Raw genomic sequence first — 23370 nt, forward strand, 5'->3', positions numbered from 1 at the left:
TAAATGTCAGATAGTTGTTTATTTCCTTGACAGGGCATTCCACAGGGAGGGCGCCACTACCGAGAAGGCCCTCTGCCTGATTCCCTGTAACTGTTTCTCGCAGTGAGGGAACTGCCAGAAGGCCCTCGGTGCGGGACCTCAGTGTCCGGGCAGAACGATGGAGGTGGAGATGCTCCTTCAGGTATACTGGACCAGGGCCATTTAGGGCTTTAAAGGTCAGCACCAACACTTTGAATTGTGCTTGGAAATATACTGGGAGCCAACGTAGGTCTTTCAAGACCGGAGTTATGTGGTCTTGGCGGCCGCTCCCAGTCACCAGTCTAGCTGCCGCATTCTGGATAAGTTGTAGTCCAGGGCCTCTGAATGGGCCTCCGGTTCACTGCAGTAAAAGCTTGTGCTATGTGTCATTTCCCCTTTGAAATACATGAGGCTGATTGTGAATGTAACTGTGATAATCAAAGGGAACAAGACAGATGCTTCTAATTGACTTTACCCATTTTCAGTGGTCGGTCCTTCTGCATTTAAGTCAGGATCCTGCTGATCTTCAAATTCCTCCCGTGTCACCGTCTGTTTCAGAAGCTGCCACTTGGGGTCTTCAGGGAAGTGCTTCTCAATAAAGAGAGCGGGGTGGGTGAGGAAGTAAAACTCATCGTAACTGCAAAAGGAGAAGGTGCAATAGTGCAGTATTTCAGAATAATGCCTAAATCAGCACCGGGGCCAGACAGGCAAACAGAATGGTGGTCCAGAACAGCTGGTGGGCACCGGTTGAGGAAGCTGCTGTGTTGCAACAATCCAGCCTCCAGAATCTCCAGATTTTACACATGTAGCCCAGAATAAGCATAGCACTCCAGAACTGTTCATAGAGGATAAATAGATGGTATCTATCCCTGCCATCAGGACACTCCATGCCCATGGCTTAATAATGATGATGATGATGATGATGATGATGATGATGATAACTTATACCCCGCCCATCTGGCCCGGCCTCCACAGCCACTCTGCGTTGCTTCCAACAGAACATTAAAAACAGAATAAAACTTCAAACATTAAAAACTTCCCTAAACAGGGCTGCCTTCAGATGTCTTCTAAAAGTCAGATAGTTGTTGTATTTCCTTGACATCTGATGGGAGGGCGTTCCACAGGGCGGGTGCCACTACTGAGAAGGCCCTCTGCGTGGTTCCCTGTAACCTTACTTCTCACAGTGAGGGAACTGCCAGAAGGCCCTCAGAGCTGGACCTCAGGCTGAAGGATGGGGGTGGAGACACTCCTTCAGGTATACTGGGCCGAGGCCATTTAGGGCTTTAGAGGTCAGCACCAACACTTTGAATTGTGCTCAGAAATGTACTGGGAGCCAATGTAGAAGAAGAAGAAGAAGAGTTTGGATTTGATATCCCTCCTTTCACTCCCTTTAAGGAGTCTCAAAGCGGCTAACATTCTCCTTTCCCTTCCTCCCCCACAACAAACACTCTGTGAGGTGAGTGAGGCTCCACATGCAGCTGCTGGGTGACCTTGGGCCAGTCACACTTCTCTGAAGTCTTTCAGCCCCACTCACCTCACAGAGTGTTTGTTGTGGGGGAGGAAGGGAAAGGAGAATGTTAGCCGCTTTGAGACTCCTTCGGGTAGTGATAAAGCGGGATATCAAGTCCAAACTCCTCTTCTTCTGCTATACCCTCAGTGTGTCCCATGCTCTGCCTGGTCTTTCTACTGCCTAACAACGTACCTGAAAGTGAACTTGCTAAAAGCAGCGTCCACAGTGCCACTTCCCCAGGTGCAGTCTAAGAGATGCCACCTTCCACCAATGCGGACAGCGTTCCAGGCATGGTTGCTCTTCCCCGTTGTGCTGGAGCTGCCTCTCAGATACTCGCACGGTATCCCTGCAATACTGAGAGGGAAAGGAAGGTATTCAGGAACACCATTGCTATCAAGAGGACAAGTGGTTGGTTTCACTGCTTTGATAGGCTGGAGCGGCCGTCCTTCATTTTGCTGGGTCAGAGAAAACAGCAATCAGGTTCTCCACAGATTTGCTCCAATTTGGCAGGAAAACACAAGTTTTCCTGGGATGAAACAACAACATTTGGACACGGGCCTGGGAAGGACCTGTGTCTATAAAGCACAGAGCAAAGGTAAGTGTGGATGAGGAACTAAGTCACACAGGGAAGAGACCCATTAAATTCAAGGAGTTTTTAAGTCTACTGATTCCAATGGATCTACTCAATTCAATGCAACCCTATATATGGAAGTTTGCTTCAGGATCATTCACAGGGTGGGCATTCCTCCACTTACGTGGTGGATCATGTTCCGGAACCCCATGCGCAAAAATTGTGTAAGTAGGGTAAATGTAAAGGTAAAGGTCCCCCGAAAGTTAAGTCCAGTTGTGGACGACTCTGGGGTTGCAGCGCTCATCTCACTTTACAGGCAATGGGAGCCGGCGAAACCAGAGCAGCACACGGAAACGCCGTTTACCTTCCCGCCGGAGTGGTACCTATTTATCTACTTGCACTTTTGATGTGCTTTCGAACTGCTAGGTTGGCAGGAGCTGGGACTGAGCAACGGGAGCTCACCCCATTGCAGGGATTCGAACCGCCGACCTTCTGATCGGCAAACTCAAGAGGCTCAGTGGTTTAGACCACAGCGCCACCCGTGTCCCTGTGTAAGTAGGGAGCACACACTAAAAACACTCATCTTTTCCTGCTCTCTCTCCACACAACACTCTTTTCAACTAGAGTTGAAGCTCTAGAGCTGGCTGGAGGACCTGTGGAAAAGCAGCAGCTGCTGCCACGCTGTGACATGTGTCAGCTACTAGGTGGGGAGGCTGAGCAACCTAAACAAAGCCCCAGTGTGCCTCCATTCTCTTTGGGGCTTCCTCCGCTCCCACTGAAGTCCTCTTTGGGTTCTGGGGAGGGTCTCCTCGTGAGCCATGAGGACTCTCCAGCTCTCTCCCACCATTTCCTGCTTAGAATCTATTGATTTACTTATTTCCAGGGGCTGTCACATGCGAGTTGATCACGCCTAAGTGTGGAGATAGCTGCCTAGGGCAAGGGGTGGAGAACCTGTGGCTCTCTAGATCTCCTATCGCTACAGCCAAGTAACAACCACTTGCCATGATGGCTGGAGCCAATACAGTGGTACCTCAGATTAAGTACTTAATTCGTTCCAGAGGTCCGTTCTTTACCTGAAACTGTTCTTAACTGAAGCACCACTTTAGCTAATGGGGCCCCTCGCTGCCGCCGTGCTGCCAGAGCCCAATTTCTGTTCTTATCCTGAAGCTAAGTTCTTAACCTGAAGCACTATTTATGGGCTAGCGGAGTGTGTAACCTGAAGCGTATGTAACCTGAAGGGTACGTAACCTGAGGTACTACTGTAGATGTTACCTGCACATTGCTTGAAAGAGTCGAGCATATCCACCGCAAATAGCCTTTCCTGAGAGAAGGATATCTGCTGGCTTAAAACACAGCTTGTCCAGGTCATAGCAGCCTTCCACATCATATTCTGTAGAAATAAAGACAATGAGCACCCATTCTGATTTGCTTGTGGGGTGGCAACACTTTCCAGCATGTTTCTCAATCTCTTTCCTCGTTGCCAAAATCTGATGGAGGGGGAGTGGGGTGGCTTGTCTTGCAAGAGCTCCAAATGAACTTTTAATTGCACAACATGAATTTGCCCGTATGTGATTGAATCACACCTCAAAAGAGAAAGTCTGGAAGAACTCGTAAATCTGCCAGAGAGGTGCTTTGTGTAGATTCAGGGTCTTGTTGCCAAATAAAAATGCACACTGGTGCAAGGGTTAGGAGTCTGGAGACAGGGGCCTGAAAAAGCACCTCCTCTTCCCCTACCCCGTGCTGTGACCTTTATTTTATTTTGACAAAGTAATAAGAATAAATAAATAAGAATAAAAATGTGCACCCCACCACCAAGACCATTCCATTGTAACTATCCAGTCTCCCAAAATTTCAACACCTCTAGTGATGGTTCGACCCCTTTCCATTTTAACAGTACAAATTCTATAAACACCCTCCATATCTTCTCAGAATCATTTCTCCTGCATGTTCCACATCCTGCCTTAATGGCATGGGTTAATTTATCATTAATAGCTATATCCCACGCCTCTTTATACCATTCTTCTATTTTATATTCTGCTTGCCCCTTCCACTTCCTAGCTAACAATTCATGCAGCTTTCAATAAATTTGTGAGCAAGTCTTTCATAGCCAGCGAACCTTCCACCCCATCGTAAATTGATAATAATGCTACCTCCAGACTTTCAGTGAGCTTTAACCCAGTGCTTTCTGTTATCAATGAGCACCTCCTGATCCCTTCTGAGTTTCATGACTGAACAGAGATCCCAAACAAGCTCTGCGAGAGCCAAACACCAAATCACTGATCCACACAGGTTACAATCCAGAATCCTTTGTACAAATGGAACCGATATGACTGGCTATGAAATGGTGAAAATGCGCCAGTCACCTGCAAATAAGCCATGCTCAGAGTAGACCCACTGAATTTAATGTCCATGAGTTACTTACATCCATTGATTTCAGCCGGTTTACTCTGAATATAACTTGGTTTGATATGACCTTATGTCTCCATCTTCCTTGGCTGGCAATCACTGGGCTGGGTGTCTGCTAAAGAACTCTGCTACAGAGCTGGATTCATGGGCGCAGGGCAGTGACAATGGCTGGTCTTTTAATACCGGAAGTTGTCAGAGGCAAGGGGACTCAAGTATGCAGGAAGTTGGCAGTCCCACCTACCTATATGATAGCAGATCCAAATCCAAATGGCTCGCACTTTCTCCAGGTCACTGTGGGCTTTTTTGAGCAAGACTCTCACCTGGCTTTTCACGCTATTCTTGAAATCCACCTGTTTCACAGAAGGTAAATGGAAGCAGTTAATATGGAGGAGGGGGTACCAGTTCCTTTCTTCTACCTAAGTCTACTTGTTTAAAGGGACGTGGGTAGCACTGTGGATTAAACCACAGAGCCTAGTACTTGCCGATCAGAAGGTCAGTGGTTCGAATCCCCGCAACGGGGTGAACTCCCATTGCTTGGTCCCTGCTCCTGCCCACCTAGCAGTTCAAAAGCATGTCAAAGTGCAAGTAGATAAATAGGTACCGCTCCGGCGGGAAGGTAAACTGCATTTTCGTTCGCTGCTCTGGTTCCGCCAGAAGCGGCTTAGTCATGCTGGCCACATGACCCGGAAGCTGTATGGTGGCTCCCTCAGCCAATAAAGCGAGATGAGCGCCACAACCCCAGAGTCGGTCACTACTGGTCAGGGGTCCTTTACCCTTTACTTGTTTAAAGAAATTTTAGGGTGCAACCCTGCGTGCACTTACAAGAGTGTCTCTTGCTGAATTCACTGGGGCTGTGTAAAACCACTCAGGGTTGCACAGTTAGTCGATTAAGTGTATGTGTTTTACTTGATTGATCAATCAAAGAATTTATTATACTTGGCAAAAATGTACGCCACGCACCCCCCCCACCGTCCCAGGCACCATGCCCCCAGGATACATGCCACGCCCCTGCAGGTGATGTGCCACGCTCTCAGGGCACACAGCATGCCCCCGGGGGGGCGCCAGCCATGCCCCCGCCTGCTCTCCATCCCTGGTGCCAGAGCATGCAGCTTCGCCACTGCCCATTGCACCTTTGGGTAGGTGGAAGTACAACCGGCGGGGGGGGGGGGGCATAGCTGTCAACGGTTCCCTTTTTTTAAGGGAAATTCCCTTATTCCAAATAGGATTCCTTGCAAGAAAAGGGAAAAGTTGACAGCTATGGGGGGGGGCATTCTGGGGGCAGGGAGGGACCAAGGCAACCCTGGATCCTGAGCCGGCCCTACTGTTGTCCCTTGACAGCACTGGGGGAAATCCAGGGTTGATTACTGTACCAGTATATTAATTTTATGCCAGTTTAATTCTTGCGAGGCCCCCCAGAGATTCCTGGGAGTTGTGGCTTGGCAAGGGCACTGAAAATTTTCTGTTAATGACTGTTCACAGAAATATAGTACTCGGAATTCCCCGAGGAGAGGAAATAGCTACCAAATCAATTTCAGTCGGTAGTATAAATACGATCGAAAGTGATTTGTGAGAGAGGAGTTGTTCAAACCCTTTCATATTGCCTATGATTGCTAGCTCTCCTCCGAATTTACTTTGGAGCTATCTCCTGAATTTTTAAATCAAAGCAGTAAGCAAAGAAATGTTGCAAAATAACTAAATATGGATGTATATACATGCATTTAATTCACACACATACAGAGAGAGAAAGAGAATCCTGTAGGTTGTTAAGGGTTCAGTGGCGTAGCATGGGGGGTGTAGGGGGCCGGCCGCACCGGGTGCAACATCTGGGGGGGGGCGCGCTTGCACTCGCAGCTCTCTGCCCCTACCTGGCTCACTCACTCTCTCTCACTGCAGTGCTGGCTGTGCGAATCCGATCCGAGCCGCCGGGTCACCGCCCACTGTGGAGGGGAGGGTGCCAGGCATGCGGTGCGGTGCAGAGAGAGAGCGAGGGACTATCTGGGGGAGGGACAGTGCAGCGGGGGGGGGGCGCAAATTACTTGCCTTGCCCCGAGTGCTGACAACCCACGCTACGCCACTGTAAGGGTTCTAGGATTTGTAGCTCTGTGAGCGGAAAACTACAGCTCCCATAGTTCTTTGGGGGAGTTGGTGTTCTTTAAATGCATGGTGTGTGCAGCCCGTGTGAATAGGTGCTCCACTGTGTAAGTTTTCTGAAAAACAGGCGCAGGGTCTTGTGACTCATGATGTTCCCAGTTCGGACCTTCCATCTGAACAGAAGTAATTGCCTCCTATCAGGAGAGGACACTTGAAAGCACTCTCAAATTCCAAATGCACATAAAAACCTCAGCATCCTAGCAAATTCCTTGCTGCATATAGCACAATAAGAGACAGCATACCTTCTGTGCATAGGCATCCAGGTCCTTAAACTTTGCCAAGTCTATTTGTATTGATTTCTCATTGGATTTATCCCATGGATAATCTAGGAACAGAAATGGAAAAGTCATTCTAGAAACAGTGGGGGAGAGCAAAGGATGTGATTTAAAGGGTTGGAATACAGGGAACCGATAGGGAATAGAGATAGGGAGCCTTTTCTGCTTCTCCCCAAGTGAAATACAGCAGCAGGGAGTAGAGGAGCTTCAGCTGTGACCAACGTTGCTCTTAAAAGGTAGGATTTTGATCTGATCTTGAGTACAGTACACAAGCTGTATGGCATGGTTTGCACTTCCCACTGGAACAGCTGGTACCTCCTTAGAGAAGCCCTCATCGCCCCAAACATCTGGCTTTGATAGGAATGCCTGGCATCCCTTAACCCCCGCCTGCAAATTTCACCGCATCCACCTGCAATATGCATTCAGCAGAACGTCAACTGCAAGCTCATTTCAGGAACTATAATAGCAGCATAACAATAACACAAACAGGGCTGCTTGAGGTGAGGGAGAAAATCTACCCACCCACCCACATGCCACATATTGAAGCCCCGTTCCACTTACAGAAACCCGAACACAGGTGATGGGTCAGATTTTCTCCAGCACACCTGAGTAGAACATGCTTACTTTGAGGGTGAAGGGCACACTGTGTAGCGTGCAATGATCTGTTCTCTGACACCTCACAGATCCCTGCCCCCCTGGAGCATCTGAGCCACCTCACTTGGCCTAACGGTAGCTCCAGCCTTAGAGGGGGGGGGGGATATAGTGCAGCCTTTTCCCCCAGCCAGAACTCACTGGAACTGAGTTCTGCCACCTCTCAGGGTAGGTGCCATTGTAAAAAAACAAGGGAAGCATTCGTGGTTAGTTCTGGCACCTCTTTGTCTAGAGAAATAACACTGAGCGCAGTTAATTTTTACCATTCAAGCCTTGTTCCCAGGATATCTCAAGAGGTGGGTGCAGAGGTGTAGCTAGGGGGGCACTGGGCGCCACATCGCAGGGGGCAGCACTTCCCGCCGGGCATGCAGTGCGCCCGAGCCACACATCTCTCCTGGGAGTGATGTGGTGGCTTGGGTGCCTGAACAGCTAGCTACGCCACCGGGTGGTTGAGTGACGGGCTCATAAAATGATTTCCTAAGATACGCAGCCCAGTAGTGATGTATGGAAGTGAGAGCTGGACCATAAAAGGGCTGATCGCCAAAGAATTGAGGCTTTTGAATTATGGTGCTGGAGGAGACTCTTGAGAGTCCCATGGACTGCAAGAAGATCAAACCTCTCCATTCTGAAGGAAATCAGCCCTGAGTGCTCACTGGAAGGACAGATCCTGAAGCTGAGGCTCCAGTACTTTGGCTACCTCATGAGAAGAGAAGACTCCCTGGAAAAGACCCTGATGTTGGGAAAGATGGAGGGCACAAGGAGAAGGGGACGACAGAGGACAAGATGGTTGGATAGTGTTCTCGAAGCTACCAGCATAAGTTTGACCAAACTGCGGGAGGCAGTGGAAGACAGGAGTGCCTGGCTTGCTCTGGTCCATGGGGTCACGAAGAGTCGGACACGACTAAACAACTAAACAACAACAAGAAGAAGAAGATACGCAGCACTGCTAAGTACTAAGAGAAGTACTATTAATATATACAGCAGGTGTAGGGGACCTTTGGCCCTCCAGATGCTGGGAAACTACAGCTCCCATAATCCCTGGCCATGCTTGCTGGGACGAACAGGTGTTGTCATCCAACAACATCTGGAGGGCCAAAGGTTCCCTGCAGCTGACACAGAGGATCCAGATCAATAGCCGTACATAAGCATAAGAAAGAACTTCTCTTTACCATACAGATCTTCATCCCGAGGCAGCATTGATGTTTGTACTCCTCCCATCTTGAAAGCCTACAAAATGTTTGTGTTGGGATGAGACGAGATGTGCATTAAAGCATATATTGCAACTCCCATCGTCCCTGATCACTGGCCATGCTGGCTGCAACTGGTGGGAAACAGCTCTGCACTGCCCCCGAGAACCAATCCCCAGTCTGTTGCCCTTATGTCAGCCTGACTTTCACAGCTGCCCTTAAATGCAGCAACAGAACCTGTGGCTTCTCAGAGGCAGCCGGATCCACAACCCCCATTCAGCCCCAGCTAACGGAGCCAATATGAAGGACGCGGGTGCTGCTGTGGGTTAAACCACAGAGCCCAGGACTTGCCAATTAGAAGGTCGGCAGTTCAAATCCCTGCGATGAGGTGAGCTCCCATTGTTCGGTCCCTGCTCCTGCCAACCTAGCAGTTTGAAAGCACGTCAAAGTACAAGTAGATAAATAGGTACCACTCCAGCAGGGAGGTAAACAGCATTTTTGTGCGCTGCTCTGGTTCTTCAGAAGTGGCTTAGTCATGCTGGCCACATGACCCGGAAGCTGTATGCCGGCTCCCTCGGCCAGTACAGCAAGATGAGCGCCGCAACCCCAGAGTCGGCCACGACTGGACCCTTTACCTTTACCTTTTAACGGACCCAATGGTGTTGGATGATGGGAGATGCAGGCCAGCAACTCCTGGGGGGCCTCAGGTTCCCCATCCTTTCTTGGTGAATCATGGGAATTGTGGTTTGGCATCTTGTCTCCAAAGAATTACTAAGTGATTCAATGACTAAACCATCAGCAACCAACTTATATATACAGTGGTACCTCAGGTTAAGTACTTAATTCGTTCCAGAGGTCCTGAAACTGTTCTTAACCTGAAGCACCACTTTAGCTAATGGGGCCTCCTGCTGCTGCCGCGCCGCCGGAGCACAATTTCTGTTCTCATCCTGAAGCAAAGTTCTTAACCCGAGGTACTATTTCTGGGTTAGCGGAGTCTGTATGAAGCGTATGTAACCTGAAGCGTATGTAACCCGAGGTACCACTGTAAAGTTAAAGGTAAAGGACCCCTGGACGGTTAAGTCCAGTCAAAGGCGACTCTGGGGTTGTGGTGCTCATCTCAATTTCAGGCCGAGGGAGCTGGCGTTTGTCCGAAGACAGCTTTCCAGGTCATGTGGCCAGCAGGACTAAACCGCTTCTGGCGCAATGGAACACTGTGATGGAAGCCAGAGCGCACAGAAACACTGTTTACCTCCCCCCCACAGTGGTACCTGTTTATCTACTTGCACTGGTGTGCTTTTGAACTGCTAGGCTGGCAGGAGCTGGGACAGAGCAACGAGAGCTCACTCCATTGTGGGGATTGGAACCCTGACCTTCCAATCGGCAAGCCCAAGAGGCTCAGTGGTTTAGACCACAGCGCCACCCGCGTCCATATATATATACATATGCAGGGGAACTACTGGGACCACTCTAAATCCACTACATGGAATCACAACAGTTTTACTATGGAGAACAGCCCCCCCCCCATGTAGGTTGAGACTGCCTTCTAAGGGTGCAATCCTAACTATGTCTATTTAGAAATAAGTCCCATTGAATTCAGTTTGGCTTACTCCCAGGCAAGTGGGGTTAGGCTTGCAGCCTAAAACAGCTTTCTCTGCTTTCCCTGATTGCAGCCTAAAGTGGCATCCACACGAGACCCTCCCCATCCCAGTGTTGTCCTGAACCTCCACCCTTTAAATACTGGGTTTTTTCAGTCCGTGGGAAGTCCAAAATGGACATAATGGAAAAGCCCCTTTGTGCTTGGCACAGGGCTGAGTGCCAGCGCAAGGAGCAAGGAGGGCACAAGAAGAAAATTCCCACATCATACTTGGGACAATAATCAACAAAATATTCTTTCTTTCCTTTAAAAAAAAATTGTTTCTTTTTCTTATAAAAGAGCAACGCAATCACACATGTCTTTTCTTTTGGAGAGACCTCGGGGGGTACACAAGCACCTCACAGCTCAGTTGAGCAACCAGGAGAATTCTTGCATCTTGTGTTTAAAGCTACTGTAACTTAGCAAACTTAGCAAACTTACTGTAACTTAGCAAATAAGCCCGCAAGTTACTAGCCCACAACATTTACACTTGCAGCCTCACACGGACCTCGTGAAACGGAGGAGTGTGCTAAATTGTTACTCTGACCTGCAAAGTTCATGGAATGAGATCTTGACTGCAAACTCTCCTAGAATTCCAGCCTGCAAAACTTCACCAGTTACTAATTAGACAGTTCCTATAAACCTCTTTCTAAGAAACGCAAGCAAATTAAGATGCTTTGGTTACCTTTTTTTTGGCACAGGTGCTCAGCGGAGATGTCCGGGAGATTATTTTCTTCTGCTTTGGAGAAAAAGTTCTGCCGCCGTAGAGACTAATTCGCTCGAGACACTCCTTGGAGGAACAGCGAACTGCTTTGAGCCAGGAATGAAATGCCCAGCTGGAGGGGTGAGGGAAGAGTATGGCTTGATCTGGGTTTATCAAACCCTTGCTTGGAGACCTTGGCATTAGGATAAGAAAAGCTGGAAGAGCATCCGTGAAGTCAAAACAAAAGGGAGAGCGTAACATGTTTTAGCAAACCAGCGCTGGAGTGCGTCAAAGTTCCCTGCGTGGGGAAGCGAAGATACAGAAGGTGCCCCCATTGCTCATTTCCTCTCCCCTCCTGTGGTTTCCAGCAACTGGTATTCAGACGCATTTCTGCCTTCAGCTGCTTGTAGCCCTCCATAGCCCTCTCCTTCAAGGACCTGTCTAGTGCTCTTTTAAAGCCATCAAAGTTTCGAGGCCTTCACTGTCTCGTGTGGGAACAAGTTCCATAGTTTAACAATGTGCTCCATGAAAAAGTACTATCTTCTGTCTTCCTTGAACCTAGTGTTATAAGGGGCAGGAGAAGTGCCAGATTTACGTATAACCTATCGTATTTTTTGCTCTATAAGACTCACTTTTTCCCTCCTAAAAAGTAAGGGGAAATGTGTGTGCGTCTTATGGAGCGAATGCAGGCTGCGCAGCTATCCCAGAAGCCAGAACAGCAAGAGAGATTGCTGCTTTCACTGCGCAGCGATCCCTCTTGCTGTTCTGGCTTCTGAGATTCAGAATATTTTTTTCCCCTTGTTTTCCTCCTCCAAAAACTAGGTGCGTCTTGTGGTCTGGTGCGTCTTATAGAGCGAAAAATATGGTAAGCAAGCTATAGCTTAGGGCCCCACTCTCTTAGGGGCCCCCCCAAAAAAAAAATTAAAGGGGGGGGGGACTGGATGTACATTTCCAAACTATAAGACAAGATGTGCTCAAAGGTCAGACATTCCTCACCCCAAAATTTCACCTCAGGAACTGATGGACTCTTACTTTGCCTCACAATAGTTTTGAAATGTGCCGGGTTTTCGACATCCGGGAGCCAAAACGTTCCAAAAGAGAGGTGTTCGGGAGGTGAGGTTTGACTGTAATATATTGCCGTCCGCATGAAATCCTCCCCATCCTATTGTTGTCCTGTGTCTTTACCCCTTTAAATGCAGGGTTTTCCCATCCTTTGGAAGTCCAAAGGGGGCATAATCTTTGTACTTAGGACATGACTGAGTGCTAGCAGTAGGAGGAAGTGCAGGGGCTGGGCCCCAGAACAAATTCCCCCCCATCATTGATTCTTGTTTCTTTTCTTATAAAGGCAAAATCCTACGTGTCTTTGCTTTTCGAAAGATCTCTAAGGGTACAAGGGGATCCCTCAGTTCCATTCTAGCAAGCGGGACAGTTCTTGAGTTTTGTAGTTACAAATCTGTTATGTATTGAAGTTCTCACCCTGGCCACCAGGGGTATTGTGTATATAGTTTTCACTCAGGTCCATTGAAATATACTCAGAGTCGCAAAGTGATTTCATGCTCTTTATTCAGCTCATAGTGGTGAGGAGGAATGAATGAATGTCCCCTCAAAGTATCAGCTTTATATACATTATTTACACAATGGGCTGCACATGATTGGCTAATTCCGGAATTCTACTGTAAGCCAATCAGGTTGTGGATTCACTTCTATCTGGAGCATGATTGGGTGGTTCCTGCCAACCAATCATACTGCTGCATTGTTCTAGGACCAATCAGACTGCTGCATTCTGAATCCTATTGTTCTAGGACCAATCAGACTGCTGCCTTTTGGATCCTATTGTTCTAGGACCAATCAGACTGCTGCAGTTTGGATCCGATTCAACTCAGTACATAACACCCATGTAAGTTAATTTAGGTGGGAAACCCTGGGTTGTTGTTGTTACAATGTTGACAGCCAGCTGCCTATAAAAGCAGGCCGGCTGAGCTGTTTGCAGTTCAGTTCAGTTCCAGCTTACTTTTTAAGAACCACTTGGAGAAATCTCTGTGTCAACTGCTATGTCCACCCACAACTGAATAAAATCAATAGTCAGCCAGTCTCCTGAAAATGCCATGGGGCCTGTTATGTATTCAGTGGTCTGTGTTTGTCTGAGCTTGAGTCTGGACTAAGGATTCTGAGCTCCTGTGTTGTGATTTGATACATGATATCCAATCACAGAACATTTCACAATTTGGGCTTCTGCCATTGGCCCTTAAACTCTGAGTCATGATTCATAGAATCATAGAAGAGTTGGAAGAGACCACAAGGGCCATCGAGTCCAACCCCCTGCCAAGCAGGAAACACCATCAGAGCACTCCTGACATATGGTTGTCAAGCCTCTGCTTAAAGACCTCCAAAGAAGGAGACTCCACCACACTCCTTGGCAGCAAATTCCACTGTCAAACAGCTCTTACTGTCAGGAAGTTCTTCCTAATGTTTAGGTGGAATCTTCTTTCTTGTAGTTTGGATCCATTGCTCCGTGTCCGCTTCTCTGTTCGCAGCTTGGAAGTTTAGATAGCAAATCACGTAGGGAGTGGCCCAGGCCTTCAGAAATGCCTATAAGCAGTTGCTTTGACCCTGTTGTCCAGTTCTGTTAGTTCAGTAAAGGTTCTTGCTGCTATCGCTGTGTCTTGCCTCACAGGAACCCACCTACACTCCAGGGCCCACGGTTGCTTTGCAAATAACCCTACAAGTTATTAGCCCTCAACAATTCACTTGCTCACCCTGACCTCATTAAGCAGAGAAGTACACTGAATGGTTATTCTGTGACCTCCATCTGCAAGGTTCTCTCCAAGAAAGAGCTTCTACCAGCTAACTTTCCTAGGACCTCAGCCCGCAAAGCTCACCAGTTACCAGTAACCAGAAGGATCCTGGACCCAGTCGCTGCTTTGTTTCTCAAACACTGTTTTTTATAAGCGACCCAAATGAGTCAGCATACTATTTTCCGCACCCAAAGTGGATTTCAGGACACCAGGATAACCAAGCAGACAAAAAAATAAAAGTTCAAATCTTTATTTCCTAACCAAATGTTACACAACTTAGGATGTTTTCTTCCTTGTGAAGAGAAACCCTGAAAGGGGGGGTTGGAATTCCCCTGCTTAGCCCAATCCACACGAAATACACTAGGGGCAGAGGGTGTACTCACACAAAAGAACTGGGCTACGGATCCTTACAATATAACAAGCAAAAATTGGGAATCCCCTAGAGAAGGAGGTGCCTCTTTGGATTTCTGCTGTTTAAGGTCTTCCCTGGATTGCTGCCCTTTCTTCACATTGCAATCCTTCTCCAAATTGGTCTTCCCTTCCCATGGAAGGGAATCCTTCTCCTTCAAATTGCCTTCTTCTCCCCAAATTCCTTCTCCAAAAATGGGCCTTAATACGACACATGGAATGAAAAATAAAGCTCTATCACACAGGATCTTTTTTTTAAAAAAATGATGATGATGATGATGATGCTTTATTAACTGTAGTTACATCCAGTGGCGTAGCGTGGGGGGTGCAGGGGGGGCTGGGCACAACATCTGGGGGGGCGCTTGCACTCGCAGCTCTCTGCCCCTACCTGGCTCACTCACTCTCTCTCACTGCAGTGCTGGCTGTGCGAATTTGATCCGAGCCGCCGGGTCGCCGCCCACTGTGGAGGGGAGGGTGCCAGGCGTGCGGTGCGGTGCGGAGAGAGAGCGAGGGACTATCTGGGGGAGGGACAGTGCAGCGGGGGGAGGGGCGCAAATTACTTGCCTTGCCCCGGGTGCTGACAACCCATGCTACGCCACTGGTTACATCCATACATCAAAGACATTTTATAGTCTGTAAATCAAACTCATCAAAATAAATATTCCAACAAAGAAGCATATATCTTCATAAATTTGACTTCCCGTCCTTCTCAACATCTTTTCACTCTAATAAACCTATTACCTAAATTTATCAGCAAAATCGTAATAAATTATTAATATGAATCTATGCATATATATCTATTTTAACCCATTTAACCTTTATTTACAGAGCTTATTCAAAGGCTGCTACAGAATTCGGATTGCCACACTTATTTTTTAAGTAACTCTTAGAGGTTCCCGGTTACAAATGAACTCCTGTTTTTTCCTTATCTTTAATCTTTCCCAGGAGATTCTCTATCACACAGGATCTTAGAACGTTGTCCCGAAACAAAGTTTGTCCTCAATACTGTCCTCTTCACATATATGGGGACATCCACCACCTGCACAGGCTCAAAATTTCCACGTATTCAAGTAGCAAAAGTCCACATCAGCGGTGAATGTGAATTGCCGCAAGCCATCTTGATTGCTTCTTAGCCCTCTCTAAGCAACATACAAACCCGTACACTAATGTAATTATTCTGTTCTAGTTGGCAAGCTGCTGCGAAGGTCACTTTGGTTTGACATCAAGGTTACTAATAAAGAAATAGAGGTGATATATATATAGAGAGAGAGAGAGAGAGAGCGCAATTACCGTATGTTTTGCTCTATAAGGATCACTTTTTCCCTCCTAAAAAGTAAGGGGAAATGTGTGTGCGTCTTATGGAGCGAATGCAGGCTGCGCAGCTATCCCTGAAGCCAGAACAGCAAGAGGGATTGCTGCTTTCACTGTGCAGTGATCCCTCTTGCTGTTCTGGTTTCTGAGATTCAGAATTTTTTTTTCCTTGTTTTCCTCCTCCAAAAACTAGGTGCGTCTTGTGGTCTGGTGCGTCTTATAGAGTGAAAAATACGGTATATAAATTTTGTGTGTGTGTGTCATAAGCGCAATTGTCTCTAAAAACATTAACTTGCCAAATATGCAGATTTCCCTCAGTGCTTCTGCTTTGTATGGGTATTGGCTTATGCGACGCAGTCCTTCCCTTTTGAAAAACAAGAGACTGATTGCCAATGCAACTGTGTTCTGGATAGATGCTTCTAATCAATTTTACATGTCTCAGTGAGTGATGTTTCGGTGGATCTTCCAGTCAGTCAGTCCTACAGAATAAAACTCAGGCATATTTTAGCTGTCACATCCGTCCATATTCAGCCTTAACGTCTGTTTCAGAAGCTGCCACCTGGGGTCATCTGGGAAGTGATCCTCAATAAACAGAGCAGGGTGGGTAAGGAAGTAAAACTCACTGTATCTGCAAAAGAAGACCGTGGAATCATGCAGTCTTTCATAACGTTTCTGAAATCAGAACCAGGGTGAAGCAGGCAAAGCGGTCGAAGAATGAGTGAGGAATATTTACATGCTCAATTCAGATTTCAAGTAGAACTATAATTTAGCATAAGGGATGCGGGTGGCACTGTGGTCTAAACCACTGAGCCTCTTGGGCTTGCCGATCAGAAGGTCGGCTGTTTGAATCCCCGCGACGGGGTAAGCTCCCGTTGCTCGGTCCCTGCTCCTGCCAACCTAGCAGTTCAAAAGCATGCCAAAAAGTGCAAGTAGATAAATAGGTACCGCTGCAGTGGGAAGGTAAACAGCGTTTCCATGCGCTGCTCTGGTTCACCAGAAGCGGCTTAGTCATGCTGGCCACATGACCCGGAAGCTGTACGCCGGCTCCCTCGGCCAATAAAGCAAGATGAGCACCGCAACCCCAGATTCGGTCACGACTGGACGTAATGGTCAGGGGTCCCTTTACCTTTACCTATAATTTAGCATGTTGAGAATGAGCCGTAGCGGGCCTCAGGCTCACACTCTTCCCACCCCCCTCCATCCCTGCCCACCTGCAAAGGGTTTGGAAACGACCTCCTGGTTTAGATTAACCAAAGTTTGTTGTCTCACCCAAATCCGACAAACAGCGCTTTATGTTAACTATAGTTTGACAAGCCATCTTCGAACTATCGTTTAGCTAGCTTGTTTAAACAAACCATGGCTAACATTAGCCACAGTTAAAGGTCTGTATGACCCTTCCTTGATCTAATTCCCTCTAGACCAGCCTTTCTCAACCTGTGGGTCCCCAGATGTTGTTGAACTACAACTCCCATCACCCCTAGCTAGCAAGGCCAGAGCTCAGGGATGATGGGAGTTGCAGTCCAACAACATCTGGGGACCCACAGGTTGAGAACCGCTGCTCTAGATGTTGCCGAACTCTAAATCCCATCAAACCCAGCTAGGGGCAGTGGGAGTTGTAGTCCAACACAGCACTAGGTTGACAAACAACAAGCCAGCTTCCAGGATCACCAGGGTAAATGTAACACTCTAGAACCACTCAAGAGGATAAATGGATGGTTGGAGGAGTTTACATAATCTCCCTGCCCCCGTGACACGCCATGCCAATGGCTTAATTCTAGATGCATATAATAATTCATAATAATTCTAGCTGGAATATAATAGTCAGCCCTGTGGCTGTCAAATCACCAACTCTGAGATGTAGTCTAAGGGGGGTGGGGAAAGTTCTCTAGAAGCAACGGAATTGAGCTATGCCTTCGTTGTGTCCCACACTGGTGAGAGCCAGTGTGGTGTAGTGGTTAAGAGCGATAGACTTGTAATCTGGGGAACCGGGTTCGCGTCTCCGCTCCTCCACATGCAGCTGCTGGGTGACCTTGGGCCAGTCACACTTCTTTGAAGTCTCTCAGCCCCACTCACCTCACAGAGTGTTTGTTGTGGGGGAGGAAGGAAAGGAGAATGTTAGCTGCTTGGAGACTCCTTCAGGTAGTGATAAAGCGGGATATCAAATCCAAACTCTTCTTCTTCTTCTTTCTGCCTAACAACATACCTGAAAGTGAAGTTGCCCTTCTCATCCACAGAGCCACTTCCCCACGTACTGTCCAAAAGGTGCCACCTTCCATCGAGATGAACAGTGCTCCAGACATGACTGCTATATTCCTCAATGAGCTGTTCAGCTTTGTATCCATACCCTATGCAGTAGCCTGATAACGTCTTGCACTGTATCCCTGCAATACTGAGAAGGGAAGAAAGGTTTTCAGGAACACCATTGTGATCAAGGGACTGCGGCTGCTTTCGCTGATTTTCTTTATGAACAAGATCCTCCTTCACTGTGCTGTTTTCAGAAGCCAAACAACAGCCTTCCCAGCTCATTGCATTTCTTGTCCTGTCCGGTCTGCCTCATTAGGGGTGTGCATTGTGGGATTTTGATGGAGAAAATAGAATTATTTTGAGTGTCACCTGGGACCACTACTTTCCTTTTCAGAAAAGCCATGGCTCAGTTGTGCTAACAGACCCGACTGTGACCACAGCCTGCCTCATTTCTTTCTTTCATATTACAAGTTACAGGTAGGTAGCCGTGTTGGTCTGCCGTAGTCGAAACAAAACAAAACAAATTAAATTAAATTAAAAAATTAAAAAATTCCTTCCAGTAGCACCCTAGAAACCAACTAAGTTAGTTATTAGGGACGCGGGTGGCGCTGTGGGTTAAACCACAGAGCCTAGGACTTCCCGATCAGAAGGTTGGGGGTTCGAATCCCTGTGACGAGGTGAGCTCCTGTTGTTCGGTCCCTGCTCCTGCCAACCTAGCAGTTCGAAAGCACGTCAAAGTGCAAGTAGATAAATAGGTACTGCTCCAGCGGGAAGGTAAACGGCGTTTCCGTGCGCTGCTCTGGTTCGCCAGAAGTGGCTTAGTCATGCTGGCCACATGACCCGGAAGCTGTACGCTGGCTCCCTCGGCCAATAAAGCGAGATGAGTGCCGCAACCCCAGAGTCGGTCATGACTGAACCAAATGGTCAGGGGTCCCTTTAAGTTAGTTATTGGTATGAACCTTTGTGTGGTATCTGAAGAAGTGTGCATACACACAAAAGCTCATGCCAATAGGTAACTTAGTTGGTCTCTAAGGTGCTACCGGAAGGAATTTCTTTATTTTTTAATTTAATTTTATTTATTTTGTTTTGTTTCATATTACAGATGTAGGAAATCTTTGGCCATCCAGATGTTGCTGAAATATACCTCCCGTCGTTTCTGGCCATTGGCTAAGCTTGCTTGGCCTGATGGGAGTTGCAGCTGAGCAATGTCTGGAGGGCCAAAGGTTCTGCATGCCTGCTATATAAGCATGGCAGTCCTTTGCACCTGGTCCAGTTATCCCATTCAGGACCAGGGTGTCCACCACACCTGCCCGCCCCCTCTCCCAAAGAAACAGTCCATTGATTTCAGTGGATCTGCTCAAAGCTTAATTCCACACAGCCCTATATATGCAAATTTGCTTCAGGAACATTCAAACCATTGAGGAGGGTTCGGGAACCTGTGGCTCCCTTCATCCCTGCCACAAAACCACTGCTTGACCCGATAACTGGGGCTGAAAGAAGTCACCTGCACATTTCTTCAAAGAGTCCACAATATCCTGTACAAACTCCTTTCCCTGACTGCAGGACATCTGCTGCCTCTGAAGTCCTCTTGGCTTCGTCATAGAAGGCTTCCATATCATATTCTAGAGAAATAAACACATTTATGAAATATCACCCCAAAGCATGAAATGCATAGTGAACAAGGGTCTGCAAGAGTCACGTGTGGGTTACAAACGTTCAGAAGATGCGAGTGAGCAATCAGTTCTTTTTTTATTATTATTATTTTTTAAATATAATTTTTATTCAGTTTACAAATAAGACAAATTAATACAATTCAAACAATTTATAAAACCATTCTCTCATTTTTTGACTTCCCTCAACTTGGCTGGTACTCCTTCCCTTCTCAATTTTCCACACATTTCTTAGTTCTTATCTACTTCTTAAATTAAATCTGCTTTCAATCCATAATTTTAACTTTCTTTTTTACAAAGCTTCGCTAAATGTTACAAGCGTTATTTGTTTTTCACTTAAATTATGCATATATTCTGAAAAATTTTCCCATTCTTCAATAAATCTCTGATCTCGTCGATTCCTAATTCTTCCTGTCATTCTATCCAGTTCTGCAAAGTCCATCATTTTCATTCTCCATTCTTCCAGTGTTGGTAGTTCTTCTTGTTTCCATTTCTGGGCTAACAATATTCTCGCTGCTGTTACGGCGTACAAAAATAATTTCCTATCTTTCTTGTTTATCTCATTTCTCACAATACCTAGCAGGAATGCTTCTGGCTTCTTAACAAATGTATATTTGAACATTTTCTTCAATTCATTATATATCATTTCCCAATAATTTTTAATTTTCTTACATTCCCACCACATATGATAAAATGTACCTTCTTTATCTTTACATTTCCAACATTTGTTACATCCCTTGTACATCTTAGCTAATTTCACTGGTGTTAAGTACCATCGATACATCATTTTCATCACATTTTCTTTTATAGTTGTACAAGCAGTAAATCTTAATCCTTCTCTCCACAATTTCTCCCAATCCTCCATATATATGTTATATCCAAAATCTTTCGCCCAGTCAATCATAACTGATGAGTGAGCAATCAGTTCAATGAACATATGTCTTTTTCCCTTAATGAAATAACAAAAGTTTATTGTGTGACAAATCACCTATATGATGGCAAATCCACATCCAAATGGCTCGGACTTTCTCCAGGTCACTGTGGGCTTTTTGGAGCAAGACGCTCACCAGGTTTTCCACGCTATCCTTGACATTCACCTGTTTCACAAAAGGTAAATAGATTTGGTAGCAGTTAGAATGGGTCAGTGTCGGGATGCAGTGGTGGACTAGATGGAGGACAATAAACTGTGTTTGAATCCTGGGGCGATGGAGTATCTTGGTGGGTGGTTCTCATGTTCTAGAAATTGACAGGTTTCCTGTTCTGGATGTGGTTGCACTCCCCCTGAAGGAGCCAGGTAATAGTTGGGGGTACTCCTGGATTCATCATCATCATCATCATCATCATCATAAATTTATACGCTGTCTATCTGGCTGGGTTTCCCCAGCCATTCTGGGTGGCTCCCAACAGAATATGAATAATAATAATTAAAAAATAAAACATCAAACATTAAAACAAGGTTGCCTTCAGATGTCTTCTAAAAGTCAGATAGTTGCTTATTTCCTTGACATCTGATGGGAGGGCATTCCACAGGGCAGGCGCCACCACCGAGAAGGCCCTCTGCCTGGTTCCCTGGTTTTTAATGACTTGTGTTTTAATGTATTTTTAATCTTTTGTTGGAAGCCGCCCAGAGTGGCTGGGGAAACCCAGTCAGATGGGCGGAATATAAATAATACATTTATTATTATTATTATTATTATTATTATTATTATTATTATTATTATTATTATTATCATTATCATTATTAGTCTTCAACCTACATGAACAGTCCCTCTGTTGTGTTAATCATGCGCAAAACAGAGTCTTGTGACTCATGATGCTTCCCATTATGACCTTCAATGTGGACATAAGAAGTTGCCTCTTCTCAGGAGAGCACACTTGAAGGTACTCTTAGAATCCAAATCCACGTTTAAAAAAACCCTAATAGGCAGGACTATTGCTCCACTTGTAAATATATCACAATAAGAGACAGCATACCTTCTGTGCATAGGCATCGAGTTCCTCAAACTGCGTCAAGTCTATTTCTATCGATTTCTCATTGCATTCATCCCAAGGATAATCTAGGAAGAAACATGGAAGACGTGGATTTTGATCTATTCTCAGACCTATCTACAGTATTCATTCACCGGGACGTTAACTGTAGGTTCATTTCGGGAACTATAATGGTGGCACAAACAGGGCTGCTAGAGGTGATGGATAAAATGTACACACCCACATGCCACATACAGAAACCCCATTCCACTTGCAAAAGCCAAACGGTGGTGATAGGACAAAATCCTTCACCATACCTGAGAGCAAGGGGTGATATGATAACCGTGTTCAAATATATAAAAGGATGTCACATAGAGGAGGGAGAAAGGTTGTTTTCTGCGGCTCCAGAGAAGCGGACACGGAGCAATGGATCCAAACTACAAGAAAGAAGATTCCACCTAAACATTAGGAAGAACTTCCTGACAGTAAGAGCTGTTTGACAGTGGAATTTGCTGCCAAGGAGTGTGGTGGAGTCTCCTTCTTTGGAGGTCTTTAAGCAGAGGATTGACAACCATATGTCAGGAGTGCTCTGATGGTGTTTCCTGCTTGGCAGGGGGTTGGACTTGATGGCCCTTGTGGTCTCTTCCAACTCTATGATTCTATGATTCTATGATTCAGGCTAACCTAGTGGACGTAGGGCAAACATAATAGCATGCAGGGCTGTGTCTTCTCTTCCCTCCACCTACCCAGGAATATCTGAAGCCCGAAATGGCCCTCTCACTGCCTAATGTTAGGGCTGGCCTTGGCGTTAAATGTATGGTGTATCTAATTTTTACCATGCAAGCCTTGTTCCCAGAACATCTCAAGAGGTGTGGACGGGCTCTCATGAAAACTGCTTTCTCTGCTACTATGATATACAACTCCCATTATTCCTCGCGACTGACCATGCTCAACATTTGGAGGGCCAAACGTTCCCCACAACTAAAATATAGCCATATATAGCCATAACAAAGGGACGCAGGTGGCGCTGTGGGTTAAACCGTGCTGATCAGAAGGTCGCGGTTCGAATCCCCGCGACGGGGTGAGCTCCCGTTGCTCAGTCCCTGCTCCTGCCAACCTAGCAGTTTGAAAGCACATCAAAATGCAAGTAGATAAATAGGTACCGCTCCGGCGGGAAGGTAAACGGCGTTTCCGTGTGCTGCTCTCATTCGCCAGAAGCGGCTTAGTCATGCTGGCCACATGACCCAGAAGCTGTACGCCGGCTCCCTCGGCCAGTAAAGCGAGATGAGCGCCACAACCCCAGAGTCGGCCATGACTGGACCTAATGGTCAGGGGTCCTTTATAGCCATAACAAAGAAGTTATATTTACCGTACAGATCTTTTTTCTCAAGCGCCATTGATCTTCCTCCTTCTCCTGGAAAGCCTACAAAATCGCTACTGTTGGGATGAGACAAGATGCACATGAAAGCATATATCGCCATTTCCATCATCCCACAGAGTCGTCATCCTGGCAGTGGAGCTGTGCTTGCCCAGGTGAGTCAGAGCACTGGCTTGGGAGACAGCTGGTGCTTCATTGAGTTGCAAAGGCTTCCTGGGACATTGTACAGTGGTACCTCAGGTTACATACGCTTCAGGTTACAGACTCCGCTAACCCAGAAATAGTGCTTCAGGTTAAGAACTTTGCTTCAGGATGAGAACAGAAATCGTGCTCCGGCGGCGCGGCAGCAGCGGGAGGCCCCCATTAGCTAAAGTGGTGCTTCAGGTTAAGAACAGTTTCAGGTTAAGAACGGACCTCCGGAACCAATTAAGTACCTTACTTAACCCGAGGTACCACTGTATTGTAAAGACTGACCAGGTTAAACTTGCACA

General features: G+C 46.6%; 2 protein-coding genes across 2 annotated transcripts in view; both read right to left on the reverse strand.

Moving 5' to 3' along the window:
- Nucleotides 1-489: 489 nt before the first annotated feature.
- Nucleotides 490-7549, reverse strand: LOC310672862 (kyphoscoliosis peptidase-like; the record flags this gene model as incomplete). The annotated part of the gene is made up of 6 exons (XM_083430516.1): nucleotides 490-655; nucleotides 1721-1882; nucleotides 3372-3489; nucleotides 4747-4855; nucleotides 6899-6981; nucleotides 7537-7549. 6 exons carry the CDS (start codon nucleotides 7547-7549, stop codon nucleotides 490-492), a joined length of 651 nt encoding a protein of 216 aa, XP_083286642.1.
- An 8574-nt stretch (nucleotides 7550-16123) lies between these two features.
- The window catches only part of LOC310672863 (kyphoscoliosis peptidase-like), a gene marked incomplete at its 3' end in the record, with an annotated part of 41597 nt that continues 34350 nt past the window's right edge, over nucleotides 16124-23370 (reverse strand). Inside the window, exons 5-8 of the mRNA XM_083430517.1 lie at nucleotides 20522-20630; nucleotides 19368-19485; nucleotides 17823-18008; nucleotides 16124-16247 (exon numbers count right to left, since the gene is read on the reverse strand). Coding sequence (XP_083286643.1) covers nucleotides 16124-16247; nucleotides 17823-18008; nucleotides 19368-19485; nucleotides 20522-20630 — 537 coding nt within the window. The remainder of the gene's footprint in view (nucleotides 16248-17822; nucleotides 18009-19367; nucleotides 19486-20521; nucleotides 20631-23370) is intronic.

This window comes from Podarcis tiliguerta, assembly GCF_965153285.1.
Source record: "Podarcis tiliguerta genome assembly, chromosome: 2".
NCBI classification, from domain to species: Eukaryota; Metazoa; Chordata; class Lepidosauria; order Squamata; family Lacertidae; genus Podarcis; species Podarcis tiliguerta.